At 41.0% G+C, this 17,011-nt stretch overlaps 1 protein-coding gene across 2 annotated transcripts in view; it reads right to left on the reverse strand.

Annotated features, from left to right (window-relative positions):
* Nucleotides 1-17,011, reverse strand: part of PRKACB (protein kinase cAMP-activated catalytic subunit beta) — a 100,583-nt gene that overhangs the window by 11,891 nt on the left and 71,681 nt on the right. For both annotated transcript variants that reach the window (XM_054979648.1, XM_054979647.1), the window contains exons 2-7: nucleotides 16,082-16,143; nucleotides 10,264-10,392; nucleotides 4,507-4,605; nucleotides 3,303-3,385; nucleotides 2,804-2,930; nucleotides 2,271-2,366 (exon numbers count right to left, since the gene is read on the reverse strand). In XM_054979648.1, coding sequence (XP_054835623.1) covers nucleotides 2,271-2,366; nucleotides 2,804-2,930; nucleotides 3,303-3,385; nucleotides 4,507-4,605; nucleotides 10,264-10,392; nucleotides 16,082-16,143 — 596 coding nt within the window. The remainder of the gene's footprint in view (nucleotides 1-2,270; nucleotides 2,367-2,803; nucleotides 2,931-3,302; nucleotides 3,386-4,506; nucleotides 4,606-10,263; nucleotides 10,393-16,081; nucleotides 16,144-17,011) is intronic.

Genomic DNA, 17,011 nt, shown 5'->3' on the forward strand with positions numbered 1-17,011 from the left:
TGGTTCATGGAATGTGGCGAACCATGAAACTCAGGGTTCATTTTTCCCCGTTTCGTGCCCATATCTAGCTTGAAGTTATTGGGTGAAGGAAAATATCACACACAGACAAATCAAATGCTACGGCCATGTTAAATGGGACAAGTTTAAGTAAATGGGGCAGCATATACAGGGAAAATAAACTAAGTTCCCCTTTCCCAATAGCCCTGGGCAGTAGCTTGGCAAGGGGAGGTAAATACAGGGAAGAAGCTGCTTGTCTGGTTGAACTTCTGGAAGAGGAGAGAATGAACCCTGTGAGGATTTGAGTCAGGGCTCTCTGTCTACTAAACTGGAGGCCAGACAAGTGGCATGAAGTGACCAGCCCTTACCTCCCTGGAAAGCCCCAAACCTGTGAGGGGAAGTTTAGGGTGGGTGGCAGGATATGCGAAAGGCTGGGGTCACCATACAAGATTAGATAACTCTGTGTATGTCATTTCAGGCCACTTCTACATGAGAAGCAGTGAATAATATCAATTGAAGTAAAACACACTGTTCATCACCACTTGATGTAGATACTTTATCTGCTTAATTCTTTTGTAGGATATGGTAATTTTATTGGCTAAGCTAAAAATGGAAACACCCAAAGTTTTAATATACTTTCCAAATATTTCCAGATATTGTTTCTACAATTAAATATTAATATTTAAAAAAAACTGAAAATGCTTAATAGCTTGCATTCAATTGAACTTAAAATTTGCTGCTACATTAATTAAATTCTTTCTGAAATAATTTGCAGGCACGTAAGTGCTAAATATATTTTACGTATGAAACTAAGAGCTTATCTTCATCAGTGATGATTTGAGACATGGGATATTTAGAGATTTATTCAAATCAACTTCAATCAAGAATGTAAAGTGCTGTCAAAGTTAACTGACGCTTGATGATACAGCTATATCCCATTAATAAAACTGTGCTATCCCCAATTCTCATTGCTTGTGTTTCAGTTATTTCATAAGACCTTGCTTCCAAGTTAGTAAATTTGGGATTACAAATTGTTGCCAGGGACACCCCCATCCTGTTATGGAGCCCACTCTGAACTGTGCCAGTTTCCTGCTTTGCTGTTTGAGGATCTGCCAAAGACTGTTAGGGGCAACATTGCCTATGCCTGCCTCCTGCCGTTATGGACTGTGTTCACCAATGCCTGTTTCCTGCCTCCTTGGACACTTACCCCACCTGGGCCCAGAGCCATGCCACTAGCAGCACAGTGCCAGCTGGAGGGACCCTCCGTGAGCCTGGCCAGGCACCCCCTGGTCAGTTCCCATGAGGAGTTCCTTGCAGGACGGTCACTGGGTTTGCCCTTGCTGCTATGCAGCCTGCTAGCCAGCCCACGAGACGTGCCAAGGAAGAAGCCATGTTCCCAAGCAGCAAAGAACCACCATGGACAGTTTGCTCTGAAGCTGCCATTTCGAGACCAGGCTCCTGTCACGTCCACGGAGCCCAGCCTCACCCTGATATGCATATCGCTGGAAGCTGCCCTGAGATGGAAGCTACGTGCTGGCTGCCCAGAACACCTAATGGACACATCACAATACAACCACCGCATTCCAGAGCAGATGCCATCAAGACAACTCCAGCTTCCTGACAGATTCAATCAACCTGCCCGGCACTCCCCTCCCCTCCTTTGTCCCCTCTTCCTAAGGTGTCACAATCATACATTCAGACCCTAAAGTGGCCCATTAGCGGTAGTTATAGAGCCATCAAGCTTTTATTTCACCTCCTGAGAACCACCTGGAAGGCCCCCAACCCAGGGTACATTTTTGATAATTTAAGCACGCTCTGCCTGACACTAAGGGCTCGGTGCTTTGGTGCCATGCCCAGTGCCTGGCGCTGGGCTCAGCCAGGCGCTATGCCCCATCCCCAGCCTTGCTGCTGGAATCTCTGCTTCTCGCTGTGATCAGGTAATGTACTGCCTTTCTCTGCCATCGATTTCAAGTGGGAACCTGCTAATGCAAATGTCTCTGTAACTTGCCAACCTTTATTTCTGAGTTCTTGTATGTCTGCTGTATGTAAGTGCTATGTCAGGCATATGCAACACTGTTAGTAAACATTATTTATTTGAATATTAGCCTCCTCTTTCTTGTCTGAATAATCTGATCGACTGACTCTGGTATACATTGGTTAAAGATCCGCACTAGCTCAAGCTGAACTGCGTGCTAATTTCCCCTATAAAATAGCAGTTCTGGTAACAAGATCTCTTCTCTAAAACTTTAATCTTGTGAAATGTTTTGAAATACCTTGCTGAGAATTATTTCAGGTGCCAAATATTCTGGAGTTCCGCATAACGTCCAAGTTCTGCCTTTTACTCTTTTTGCAAATCCAAAGTCTGTGACCTAGTAGTATTTAAAAAAACACACACACATTAGTGTTCAACCTCAAAAGAAGCTCCATATCTTACAGTCAATTCAAAATGAGTTCATTGCCAATTTTATGTATAGTTTCAAGCCAGAAAGCAATCACAACAGGTAATCCAACTTCTGTTAAAAGCCACATACATGCTAAGAATTAATCAAACATAACCCCTAAAGGCATGCTACACTTAACATTAAGCAGTGGTTCATATGGATTTGTTAATTCACTTTTGATTAAAATCAACTGAAATTGTAAACCACTGTGAATTAAGCTTCTGAACTCCTTTTGATAGATGGCCTATTAAACAATTAAAAGTTATTTTTTTCCATAAATTTCCTTACAATGCACCATTTAAAGCACACTACTTCCATATTAAAAATAATGAAACTTCATGCGTAAATGTTTGCTTGCATCGTACCTGGATATATCCTTGTTGGTCAATTAAAAGATTTTCAGGTTTTAGATCTCTGTAAATGAGGTCTAGTGAATGGAGGTACTCAAATGTTAGCACTATCTGAGCTGCATAAAATCGTGCATGTGGTTCACTGGAAAGAATGAAAAAATTAGGCTTTTATCAGTAGTCATTCAAAAGAGTACAATGGGTCAGTTTTGTATGTTAGAGTATGTATTTTGAAATGGATTGCACTAAGATTTGTGCTTTTCCTACAAACGAGTATTTCCTGAAGTAATTTCTCATATCGAGTTTATAAAATAAGATTGATGTACAGACAGACAGCTGCTAAAAGTATTAGAGAATGTGCTTTTCAAAGCCATCCCAGAAAACCTGCAAGTTTATATTCTACAATGAACCTTTAGACAATATTTCAAAAATTAAGCACGGCTATCAAGTCTCCTCCCTCTTCTCATTTCAATTAATACAATTTTTCACTCATTCTAATTTCCTTATTCCATCTTACCTGAACCTTCCAATCCTTCTTAGATGCGAGAACATTTCACCCCCAGGAACATATTCCATAACCATATATAAATTAGAATTGTCCTAAGGGAAAATGAAGAATGTTCAGTTGGTTACTCAGGGATTCTTAGACAATCCCAAGTATATTGCATTTTAATTAATGAAAAATAATTACGTGCATTCTTGTACTGAATGGGGAATGAAATGTCTGGAGATCCAGGTGGGGAAACATTCAGTTCTGACTGTGAACTCAAACTGGTGATTTTGCCAAAGTTTCTTCACTTAGTGTGGAATACAAATTTGCCTATTGTTTAATGCTTGAATGTACCTTGATATAAGTATCATTCCTCCTTAAAGTTCTTTTCTGGCTTTGACTGCCTTGTAGATGTATATTCATAAGTCAGTTCACCTGCTTCCCTAGAAGAGGTATTATTATTTTCAGATTTGCTGGAATTGGGCACAGTTGTGCAGAAGAGTGAAAAATATATACAAGAAGAAAAATTGTACTATTGCAGAGACATTTTTTAAAGTTGAAACTAAAATATTCATGCATCACGAAGACATGCGTTTTCTTCATGATTCCCAGGAAGCAATGTCCAGGCACTCTGCTGCACTATCAGTGCACATATGCCAACAGAACAAGTCAGAAGACAAATCTCAGAAAAAGGTATGTTCCCCTCCTCAAGTGTTTCCTACAAGAATTATCAGGTGGAGGAGACTTTTCACTCATCACTAAGTAAAAAATGACCAGACCTAATACATTGCCCTCATTGTTGGAATTTGGGTGTGTGTGTGTCATTGCAGCTGATCCTATCTTAGAATACATGTGAGTGTTCTCCTAACAATAAAGGGAGTTGTGATCTGTAGGCTTTTTGCTTCTCTAAGATTACTCCTTTAGTCTCTAAAGGTTGCCTTAATTCTAGATGGGCAGCCCTTTTAGTCTGAAGCAACAAAACAAAAAATTCCAGTGAGCCTTTAACGACTAACAACAATTATTCAAGCATAAACTTTTGTGAGTCACAGTTCATCAGGTTGCCATGGAGCTTTTTTGATCCATCTGAGGACAGCCTGTAGGTTTATTAACTAGGAAGTCTAAAATTATTTCTCCCTTTACTCAAGTAACTTTACTATTACAATCTAATAATGGACAGAAAGCTACACTGAGAAAATGTGATCCTGGTGATATTTTCTAATTTAGAATTTACCTTAAAAGAATACTCCAGTCTTACAAGGAATGGAAAGTTCACTGCTTGTAATATTCTCTTTTCATTCAATGTGTGTTCTATTTGTTTCAGTTTGACCACCTATGAAAAAACAAAATTCCTTAGTCTGCACAAACAAAAAGGCTCCAAACAAGTCAAAGCTCTATTTATAAAAGAAAGAAAGAACATAAGGCAAAAATGCTGAAGATGGTGGCAAAAGCCACATGCAGCCCTAAAAGTAGGGTGTACTGGCTTAGATCCTTGTTTCTTCAGCCTTTCCTCTGCTATACAGCATATTCCTCTGGTGCTTAGATGCTTTTGGCTGATTAGCAAGAACTAGTAATGTAAGCCAAAGTGCTTAGCACCTCAGGGCCACGATAAAACCAGGACACTAGATCCAAGCCACTGTACTTCAAAGGTTGCAATACAACTAAGACTGCTGTACATTAATACATTTCCTCTTCCACTTTATAGAAATTTGCTTCATCAGTAGATGCATCATGGAGTCTCCATGCCTATCCTATCTTTGGTTCTCCACTGAGACTGACAAAGAAACATCATGAACTACTCTAATAAAGATGGCTTGTGTATTACACGTACTACAACAAGAATCTAGGTCCAGTTTGCTTCATGCAAACCTAATTAAACAGAAACATTTTCTTTAGAAATGTAAGCATTGCTATACACAGTAAGCTCTTGTTAAAGCTGTAATATCAAATTACTTTGGGAGAGCCAGCAAAAGAAAGAATCACTAACTCTTGAAGCAGTAAATAATCTTATTTCATTTTCCCCATATACATTAGAAAAGGATGTACTTTATTGTATGTTTGTCCTAATGTTACAACAGGAACTGGTGGTGAGGACCAATCCCAAGAACTATTAATTTGGGACAGACTTCATTTTATCCTATTAACTTAAACTATAGATCACCACCACTAGGATCAGGCTTAAGTTGATGGCATATAGAGGTAAGGGTTTTGCAAAACTATTTGTGCCGAACAAATCTGAAGGAGCAATAACTGCATTAGCAAGTAGTGTCTTAATGTAAATTTTAAAGCTTGAACTGATAATTGCAAGAATGTTTAGAGCAGTTGATTAGGGACTGACAAACACAAGTTCCCTAAGTAGGAGTCCCCTACCATGGATCAAATTTAGTCCAAGGGATGCCCTCTGCTTTCACTGATCATTTCCAAACTCCCCCCTTTATTAGGATGACAAGAGGTACGTCAGAATTTGATTGCTAGGCAACCAATTCACATTTTCTTGTAGAACACAAAGATGATATAATTGCATAATTGACTGTATAATTGATCACTGGGCAACCATACATAGTTCCTTAATTTTGCTTCTCTCCCTTCTTGGAAGAGGTTTCAAGCTGACAAGAAAGTGTTTACAGATGATAGAGTATCTCATAAGGAAAATATGAATTAAAGACGAGGGATTTTTGATCCATGGTTCAAAATGCTGAAATATTTGTTGTGGGCTATCGTCAAACACTTTCATACAATTATATTAATGAAGGAAGCATGGGTGAAGTGTCCTAAGATCAGCCAGCTGTGGAAAAAGGATTCTTATTTGCAAGCTTAAGCAACACAATGAACGACTAAGTAAAGAGTTATAATTTATTATCCCTTAATTTTTGATTTCTGTCTTCCATTCATTACTTAAGTTACTTATGTTTTGAATATATTAACAAAATTATTACAACAAACCACAAAGAATTGTGGGAGAGAGGTAATCTCATTTCCTCCCTGCTGCTAACACTCCCTCCCATTTGTTTAATTTGGGACATTATTACCCTGCAACATCTGCACACATGTAGACGTTGATCATCATGTTTTGGGCAGGTGTTGCTTTGTTTTCCAATAAAACTATTTTTTTCTATACAACTGATAGTATCCACAGTTTTGCAGAAATCTCTCTTAGCTCTGTGGGGCCCCACTGTGGATTTTTTGATCTGCTGAGCGTACGGGATACTTGACGGTTATACAAATGATACAGACCTCTTATAATTAGGTGGATCCAGCTACTCTACTAAGCAAAGTTTGAAGCCTTTCTTCAGGTAGTGGTTATTGGTAACAACTGGCTTATCTGCTTACCTATAATAGAAGGGGTCTAGTAGTCATCAGCTCTGCTTCTCTGGTACCAAGTCCTGTTGCCATTAATACAGTAATTCTATCAGTTCGGTGGTTATTTGGCTGACTGCTCTGGATTTAAAGGAGGGGCAGAGCAGACAGTTGAAAGGGAAGGTTGTGTTGGATTCCTTACCACAAAAGTACATGATCTGCTATAGCAGGATCATTCCTTCCTGGGCCATTGGGTAATAAGCAAAGATCTGCTCCAAAATCTAGTTCAAACCCTTAGAAAACTGCCTTAAAGTTAATCCAGGAAGGAACTGCAGTACTGGCTGCTTCTACATTGTCTTGAACATTTCTGGTAGCACAGGGAAACAATGGTGCTGCTGTGGCTCCTGTACCACTGAGGGAAGTTACTTTGAAGTTCTGTTTCAAAAAACCTTTCACATAACATGGTGAAAACATGGACTGGCACTTAGATTTTTATAAAAGAACTGTGCCAGAAACTGAAATAAGCTGCCTTCTGTCCCCACTGGGGAGAAGTTGAGGTATAAATGAAGTAAATAAATAAAGCTTGGAACTGCTGCCTCCTTGGTATATAAAGTGTATCTTTTGGGGCAAGATTACAGGAGCCCCTTTTTGTTGCATAAAGCTCATTAAAGTTTGTTGTTTGGAGGACTTTGCCTAGGTTTTTCCCTTTTTTCTTTGTTTGCTCAGCATGACTGCCTTCTTTTGGTGAAGACTGTTTAAAATCATACCCAAGCATGAGGGAAGGGATAAAAATAGATAGCATGGTAACTCAGGCAGATTTATAATGGCAGTTTGGCAGTGTTCAGCAAAGCCTGTTAGATGCCTGATAGTATACAACATTCCATCTGTTCTTAAACAGACTGCTACATTTTGATAATTTAATTACCTTGATTGTACTGAGCTAGAGAAAAAGGAAAAGGCAGGGGTATATGGATACACTGAATAGTACAAGGTTCTTGACTGTAGTGAACTGGGAATTACCAAAAGAGCAAAATTTTCAAATGAGAAACAAAGTGTCTCTCTCAGGTTTGTACCCATAAACAAGAGTATGCAATTACTTAAGAAGGTGGGCAACTGTGGTGCTCTTTAGACAAGTCTCCAGTGACAAAGGGGCTGCTTCACCACAAGATGCTCCCATGTGTTTGAGAAAAGATGACTTAGTCAAATGGATGGAACCACATCATTTGGACTATTGTCATGGAAAGAGCACCCCCTCCCCAGTAGTGTTTATTCTCTGTGAAGGACTAATGTGATTTGGCTCATTTAAATAACCTCCAGCCACTTGATAGTTCTTAAGGGTAAGTGACTCATGCAACTAAAGCAACATCTAAAAGGCAGCTGTGCTGGTTAGTCAAAGGAGGCAGCCATTGTCTTGGTGTTTATGTTCTCCAACACTATTTTGCTGTACATTATGCCCATACTGTGCAAATAAGGTAACTGATATGGGTCAATTCTTATGTGCATGTAAGACATGCAGCTAATATGTGAAACACAAGCTTGAGGAGGTTAACAGCAAGCTACTTGCATAATACAGCTCTATACACAGATGGAGCAATTTGCACTATGCCACTGGAAAAAAATGTGGTGTACCATAGCTATGTGGACAGAGACAAACTATTTGCCATAACAGTCTGCCTCAAACAGTTTCATTTCAACCAGCGTTTCAAAGCCACATAATTTCTTTGCCATGAGTTCCTTGGAGAAAGGGCAGAAGGAATTAGCTGGAGCCACAATAAAAGAACAACAGGAAGAGCTCAAGAACAAGGGAGAAGACAAGTAGGAGGATCAAGCGTTATACCAGTTGTTAGATGAATTACACTTTAGCCATATTTGGTCCGTCAGTTAAGATCTACCACTCAAGTCCTGCTCTCTGTGTACCAACCTTCAGAAGTAAGTTAGGTTGAGAGACTAGACACAGGGTATTTTCTGTGGAGGTACCTCTAGAATGGCTTTACTCTTCAGGCTCGCCTGGTGCCTTCTTTACTTTCTTTGAGGCGCCTGGCCAAAACACATCTTTTTACCCTTTTTATTAAGGGTCTTATTTTACCAGCTTTTAAATAGTCTGCTTCTGTTTAATTGATCATTTTTATGCTGTTTATGTAAAATGGCTTGTACTTTAATATTGTTACATTTTAACTGTTATGCTATCCTGAGCAGGACTCAAAAGAGGAGGCATTCAAATATCCTAAATAAACAAAGTATTTGTAAACTACATTTGGACACACAGGCTTTTGGGATACATTTGGGCAGAAGTGTGAAACGCTATCCAAAGGTTTCCCAAAGAACTGGTAGGTTCTGGCATAGTCTTTGATGAAGAATTCTAGGGCCAAAAGCCAGTGAAACCATGGAGTGTGACTTTGTGTACAATTAATATTGAACCCTGATATCATTTTAATATTCAGTATGAGTAACAAAATTCTGAACTTAAACATTTCATATGTTAAGATACATTAATAAAAAACTTCCATAATTTTTTGCTACTAGCAACTCAAAAAAGCTAAACATTTTAACAACCAAGGAGAAACAAAATAAGCCAGTCCGATTGATTTTTCCATTCTAAACATCACAAATTTATGTGCACTTCTTTAGTTCTGTTGAATATATATTATCCCCCATATCTAGATCTACCCTGTACTATTATTTCCTCTAATTTATGGCAGACCTCTTCCACCCAGGAACAATGTATAAAAGTTTCTTGACCTACAGCTGAGTAAAATCAAGATGGGTAGCTGTGTTAGTCTGTCTGTAGCAGTAGAAAAGAGCAAGAGACCAGTAACACCTATAAGACTAACAAAATTTATTTCAGGGTATGAGCTTTTGTGTGACACAGCTCACTTCAGATATAGCAAGAATGTGAGTCCATCTGTCCTTATATCTTGGAGAGTGGAGTGATTTCAGAAGCCGAATGACAATAGCAGGTAAACAACAATCGCCGGTGAATGACAATGGCAGGTGTGATTGGATTAGGTCAGCATTGGTAATGAGATAAGAAGCTCAGGTCTCGATTCAATCCAGGTGGATGCATTGTCTTGAGCTTCATTATCAGTTGTCATTCAGCAGTCTCTCTGCTCCCTTTGAAATCCATCTGCAGTATAACTGCTACTTTTAGATCATCAGCTGTCTTGGAAGGTTAAAGTGTTCCTCCACTGGTTTTGAAATATTGTGATTTCTGATGTCAGACTTATGTCTCTTAAATCTTTGTCAAAGGGACTGTCCAGTTTGTCCAATGCAGAGGGTGGAAGGGCATTGCTGACATTTGATGGCATAAATCACATTAGAGCATGAGCTGGAATATGAACTTGAGATAGTATGGTTGATGTTATTGGGTCCACTGATGGTGTTGCTAGGATCTGTATGAGAGCAAAGTTGGCATCTTGGTTTGTTGCTGGTCTTTTGCTTTTTTCTACTGCTACAGCTGAGCAAATTACTCAACTGAGGTAACTATATATAACACAATTTAAACAGAGAGAAAACCAGGGTGCCATTTTTCTACCATAGATGTAAAATGGTTTGATTTCCCCTTGTTGAACAAGGGTGGAATAATCCATGTAAAAGAAACAGTATAATCACAGATCAGATTTGCAGTGAACTGAACTGAATTTAGAAGACAGTATTCACCAAACCCACCACATTATTAATATAAAACTATACAAACTTTTTGTTTATCCAGTATCTTCATGGCATAATACTGTTCTGTGGATTTATGTTTCACCAGCATGACTCTGCCAAATGACCCAGTTCCAAGTGTTTTTAGCCTCTCGAAGTCATCTAAACCTGCAGTATTCTAAATAATCATAAAACAGACAATAAAATATAAAAGACACATCTTACAACCATTCCATAAAAATACAGTAGAAAAAATATAGTAGCAACCATACATTACTTAATTTGCTTATTGATGAATAGCATATTGTATTACATTGCAAATATGAATAGAAATGAGAAATAACTACTTCAAAGGTAAGTTGTTTAGTGGGGTTGAAGGAGAGGAGGATGTAGGGAAAGGTGAGCATATGGAGGTTGCCAGGAGGAGGGAACGAGGAAATAGTGTGGATAAGGGGATACAGGGAAAAGTAAAGTACCCCTTGAAATCCCTTGTAGGTTTCCTACCATGTAACCAGGCCTGGCTCAGCTGGCACCATGCAACTGGGCCATAGGGTAGAAGCTGCCTGGGGGTGGGTGGGTGGAGAAAGGTAAAGATAGGGAGGAGACAAAGGTGAGTGGGAAAGTGAGAAGAAAGCAGGAAAAGGGGGAGCAGCTATAGGGGTCAAGGAAGGGAAAGAGGACATGGTGGGGGAAGAAATGATATGTCCCTAGCAAGTCCTTATGGGCCCCATTTGTGTATTTTATATTCCATGCATCTGATTCAGCCACTATCCCTTGGTCACAATGAGGCTGCTGTGGAACGTACGACACTCTGCTGTAGGGGACAACTACACAATGAAACATCATTGAGAGGGGATACAGAATTGATTTAGTTCACCTTCCTTCCTGCTCCCAGCAAAACTTCTCACAGCTCTCCCTAATCTGGTCCTTATTATGCAGAAGCGAGTGGCTCCCTTAATTTTTTTTAGAGAGATATTTACAAGGATGCAATCTGGAAGTTGCTGAGCTAGGAGGGGAAACCCAGCCTGTTCCCCTGTTGATGAGAGTCGCCAATATCTGGGGTGTGCAACCTGGCTTTCCTGAACTGACTATATAGCCAGATTTATGCCAATTTGGCATAATCCGGCTATGCTGGTTCACATTAGAGAATCCTGAACTAGTTTGGGATAGCTGGATCAAGATGGCCAGATTAAACTATGTCAATTCAATTTATTCCAGCAAATACAGTTCCAGCCTATTGGCTGGCTGCTTCTCAGGCTTCCTAAGTCTTCCTGGGTTTTTCTCAGCATTGAAGAGGGAAGAGGGAGGGGAGAGTGCAGCTGGAGGGGAGTAAATGACTGGCCAATAGTGAGAGAGAGATTGGTTGTCTGGCCAATCAGGATTCTCTGACGGGAAAGAGCCTTTTTCAAATCTACAAAGGAGATTAAAAGCATCTGTGGCGCAGAGTACAGACTCCATTTTGAGTTAGAGACTGTGCTGAGTGTTTGGTCTCTAGCTGCTCTCTGCCTTGTTTTCACTACCTGCCTGGCTCTTTTGAATTGCTGCCTGCCTGGAGAACTTCTACCTGGTTTGAGAGTCATATAGACATAGTTTTTTCCTGTCTTTTGGGGGAGGAAGGGTTGCCAGGGAGGAGGAGTCACCTGATGCTTCAGAGAGATAGGGTAAGGTGGGAGAAGGACCAAGCTTTTTCTTATACTTTATCTTTAAAAACTGTTTTTGCTGTTAGGGAGAGCTTTAGCTTTTGCTAAATTGTTTGTTGCGGTTGTTGTTCATTTATTTGCCAACTGTTCTTCAGGGGCAGGAGGGAACTCTTTTTTCTCTTGCTGTTGCTTCCATGCTAGCTTAAAGGCAAGCAAGAAAGTTACTGCTGCTTGATTCGGTTTCGTTTTCCCGGCCATGTCGGACGTTCCTCTCCACAGGTCCGGGGGGAACTGTCTGAGCAGCCTGACTGGGCGGTTGACCCGCGAGGGTTAACCTCCAGGACTCCCAGTGAGGGAGCCTGGATCCGGGGCGCCGCGGGAAGAACCCTCTGGAAGTAATGCAGGGGGTAAATTGCCCACTTGCTCCAATGGAGGCCGGCAGACTTGCGCAGCACCGCGTGTGCTGCCGGGCCATGGAGAACGGCAATAAGCAGATTTAAGGTGAAAGCCTGTAAGTAAGCGAATCCCTTCTGATTCTTAAGCGTATGCGAAGGATTGGTGGGAGCTGAAGCTAAGAAGGCGCGGATTTCTTCCCCCTTTACCGAGTTTCGGAACTCAGTTAGCGTCCCCCCCCACCAAGATGGCGATGAAAAAGCAGAGCCCAGCAAAGAGTAAATCGGTGATGGCGACGCTACAGGGGAAGGGGGAAACTTTGGAAGAGTTGTTGAGACGAGCAGTTTTCGATGCTGTGCAGCCCTTTGTAGCGAAACTGAATGAAATGGGGCAAAAGGTTGATTCAGTGGAGAGCGAGGTGAAAGCCATTAAAGAAACAGCAACCAGAGCAGAGCAGTCTGCGCATGAGAATGCAGTACTCATGAAAGCAACAAGTAAGGAAGTGAAGCTTTTGGAGAATCAATTAATAGGATTGCAAGTGGACCGTGCCCAAATGGTACTGCGTCTTCAGAATGTAAAAGAGGAGGAAAATGAAAATTCACAAGATGTGGTGTCTGGACTTTTGGCGACATTCGCAGAGGCAACTAAAGAAGAGTTAAAAAGCGACATCTTGGAGGTCCGGCGGACGTCTTCAAAGTATGTAATGAAGCGGCAGTTGCCTCGCGAGATTATTATTGACTTTTCATCTAGGAAGACTTGGGACACCATCTTATATAATTCGTACAATGTGGACTTGGATTATTTGGGCAACAAGGTTAAAATTTTGAAGGATGTTCCATTTTTGGCTCCTAAAAGAAGATTCAAGTATAAAGGACTTGCGGCTTTCTTGAGAAAATGTGATGTGAAATATAAATGGTTGTTTCCAGCAGGCGTTTTGTTTAGTTATAAGGATCAAACTTATAAGATTACATCGGAAGCCCAGCTGACAGACTTTTTGTTCAATCATCAGGAGTTCCATCAAGACGAACGTCCAAAGTCTGAAGGGGAAGGTGGGGGGGGGGGGAGAGCGGGCACAGCTGCTCCAGCTGCGCAGAGAGAATTGAGACCGAGACGCAAGGGGGGGGGGAAGAAGATCTGATCCGGAATATGGCTTGTACTGTATAAGATCTACTAATCTGATCGCATGTTAGAAAGTTAACTTTTAAGAAAAATTGCAGCATGAAGGGAATACAAGAGATGTAGTGTAGTGTTTATTGTTTGTATGTTGCTCTTCCCCCTTTTCCAGCCCCCCTCCCCTTTTCCCCCCTTTTTCTTTCCCTTGTATTTTTGTAGTTTTTTGTAGTTTTCTATGTTAGATATTAAAAAATAAAAATTTTCAAAAAAAAAAAAAGAAAGTTACTGCTGCTTGCTATTTTTTTAGGGATAGACTTGTTCTTGTGTGTGATAATAGCTTTTCACTTATTGTTTGTGCTTCTTCTGGTTTAAAGGCAAGAGTTGCTACTTATTATTTGTTGTTGAGAGTTCTTGTGCTGGTTGTGGGGGAAACTGATTTTCACCAGTAAGAGGTGAGAACTAGGTGAACTTTTCAAAAGGGGTTTTAACATAGGTTAGGTGTAGGCCTTGTTAACCCAGAACAGACACTGTGACTCATGAGTACCAGTGTCTCATCCTGAGATGACAGTGCATCACAAGTCACTTCTCATGCAGCATGAAAGTAACTGACCAACAACTCCAGCAGAAGCAGGCCCTGCCAGATATGCCAGAGCATTCGCTGGAACTCCACCCATGTCATATTTGAGTGTTTGGGGGAGAAGCAGACTGCCCTCATGATGTGACTCTCCGAGGTGACATTTGGAGGGAGGAGAGTCAGTTCAGCCAAGAGGAATGGTTGACCATCTCCCAGACAGTGGAGGTCTTTAAACCCTTTAAGGACTTCACTTTCATGTCTCATCTGATACGATGACCATGGGTCGGTCATTCTCCTAACCCAGATGCTTCAGAGGAGGCTGGACCCTTTCCTGGACCAAGATGCAGGATGTTCAAACCTTTTTCCAGCAGTGAGCACACTCATGAGAAGACCACAAAAGGGTATCATGAACCAATTGCAACTTCTCACCATGCATCAAAGGCAGCATTGCTGAATGGGCCGGGAGGCTCACCTGCTTGAGAGATGAGTTCTGCTGGCGTTGTGGTGTATGCAGGCCAGGAAGGGCACACTACCAGCAGAGGGGACAGAGGAGGAACCAGCTCTGCTGTCCCCCACACCTTCCCTTCTCTGTAAGGTTCCCCCATGGTCACTCCCAAGATATCCCTGGAGATGGAGCCCCTCTGGGAATGTGAGGTGCATGAACCAGAATTTGGTGGAGGCAATAATGAGGGGTTGCCTTGCAGAGCCCTGCGCATTGCTTTCTCCTTTTTCCTCTGAGCTAAAATGCACAAGTTGGAATCTCTCCTCTACTCAAAAAACACCAGCCCACACACTCTTGGGCCCTGACATAAATCTGTGTAAAACATTAAGAAAAGCAGCTCCGGCAATAGTGTTCCCTTGCCACAGGAGCAGGAAGATTCAAATAAAGATGTTAGGGGAAAGAGTTTGACACACCATGTAAGCGCCGCAAACAAGCAGAGGCAAACCCACAGAAACACCCAAAATAAAGCTAGAAATTGCCGTTGTGTTGTTCTTGTGTATAAGGTTAACTTTATTCATTGCAGGGTTGGGAGGGAAGAAGATGGTCAGTGATGAAGGACTGCTGCAGCCTGCAGTTTTATCCTGAGGCTCCTTAGCACCAGTAAGAGTGGCAGAGCAGACTGCAAAGACGGGACACCTTCCACGGGACAGGGATCCATCTTCTACAAAGTTACAACAACTGAGTTTGTTTGCCATATGCTTGGTAGTTCTGCTGCTGCAGGGTATTTGGTTCTGTTCTGTGGTGTTTCCCCATTAGCCTTCTGTGAGTGATACAGGTTGTGTTGGGCTTGCAACAAAGTCCCTTGCTTCAGGAAAGAGTAGGTTCCCTGTAAATTTGGTGGAGTGTGCTTGAAAAATGTCCCCCTACCCCCCTGGATAGTTTTTCTCCATTGTGTATAATGGCCAGATAAACTGGGGATTCTTTAATCTTACCAAACTGGATTAGAGAATCTGACTCAAATTTCAGGGATACCGAATTTTTATGGTATCCCTGATACCCAGATCCAGATCGAGCACTCTCCTACCAATATTTGGGGTGGCTAGATTTACATGCAACTCCAGCACATGCAACTCCACACCAAAAATCTTATTTTGTATAGACAGTTTAAACCTTTAGCTTGAATCAAAAGTACTGAGACTGAGAAGGGAAAAAATGCTCACAGTCCTTATTGCACAAGGCAGAATTTTAATGGGACACAGCACATAAGCCCAAACCAAGGATTAATAGCATTAACAATTATTCAGACAATGAGGTTCAAAGGATTTACTAAATACTGGGCACCTGTTTGAACAAGCAGGTCTTCTGTTAAGACTATTACAATAAAAAAATGAGAAACAGACCTCAAATTTGACCACTCAGTTATGAACTCTCTTAGGAGCTGACCAATATTTTATTGGCTAAACATTCAAGTACCTCATATGGATAATCACAGTACATAGATGACATTCAGATATCTTCTCACAAAAAAGATTCATGGGATGGAATAATTATTAAGAGTCTTTAGTACACTCTTGTTTCCCTAGACTTCTCCTGTGTGTAGTATTTGACTGGTTTATGGGAGTGAACATTTGCCCATGTTTTTCTTTATTTTCAAAAAATACAGGATTGAATTATATGTCAATGGAAGCATAAGGATTCTAATTACCTGAGGAGGGCTTTCCCATTTTCTTAAGAAGTCTTCTTTGGCTTTGGCTAGGAACTCTTTCACTGAAAGCACAAAATACAGTGTTGTTTAGTACACTTCACTACAGTAAGAACTGCTTGAAATTACTGGAAGGCTGTTTAAAGGAGTGCCAATAATCTTGAATTCACACACTAAAAAAAGCAAACTCTCTAATGTAGCTCTAAATAGCTCTCTAAAGCTTATGAATTACAATATATCTCAGCACCATACTACTCAACTTTAAATCTAATCGGCCACACTGTACACGCAAGCAGGCTTTAAGGTGATGCCGATCACTTAGATGGACTGGAGGCAGATTTTTAACAATATTTCCTGTTGGTATTTGGAGAGCAAAACAGTTCTTGCTCCAGTGCATCACTTCTGCTTAAAGGCTGTTTGCAAGCTGAAGAATTGAGTGCACAGCATTACTGCAAGCAGAGGCAAAACGCAGGGTTACAAAATTGTGCATTAGAGATGCCCACAGTCAAAGACTATTTTGAACTACGCATTTCTAGTGATATTCTGCGTGACTGTGTAAAATGTGCACTAAAATACAGTCATTCAAGATCAATTTTACATTTTAACCCTGTGAGATCATTAACAGCCAGAGTACACTCTTCTGTAAAATTCTACATTTCTAGAAGAAATAAAGTGTAATTTCCAGGCACAACAGTTGTAGGATTCTTCCCTGGAATAGACAGGACAAGGGTAATATTGTTCAACCTTCCTTAAGATGTTTTGCTTAGTTGGGGCTATCTGTAGCAGCCACAGTGTGGTGTGTGTAGCTGGGTGAGTTGGGAGAGAGGATCCCCCCAGAAGGACTGGAGAATGTTCTCCCCTCACCCCCTGCAATCTCACTAGTGTCTGTTCATGAGCGGTGGTTTCGGTCCACAGTGTTTCAACAGATTGGAT

Source organism: Eublepharis macularius, chromosome 5 (assembly GCF_028583425.1).
Source record: "Eublepharis macularius isolate TG4126 chromosome 5, MPM_Emac_v1.0, whole genome shotgun sequence".
Classification (NCBI taxonomy): Eukaryota; Metazoa; Chordata; class Lepidosauria; order Squamata; family Eublepharidae; genus Eublepharis; species Eublepharis macularius.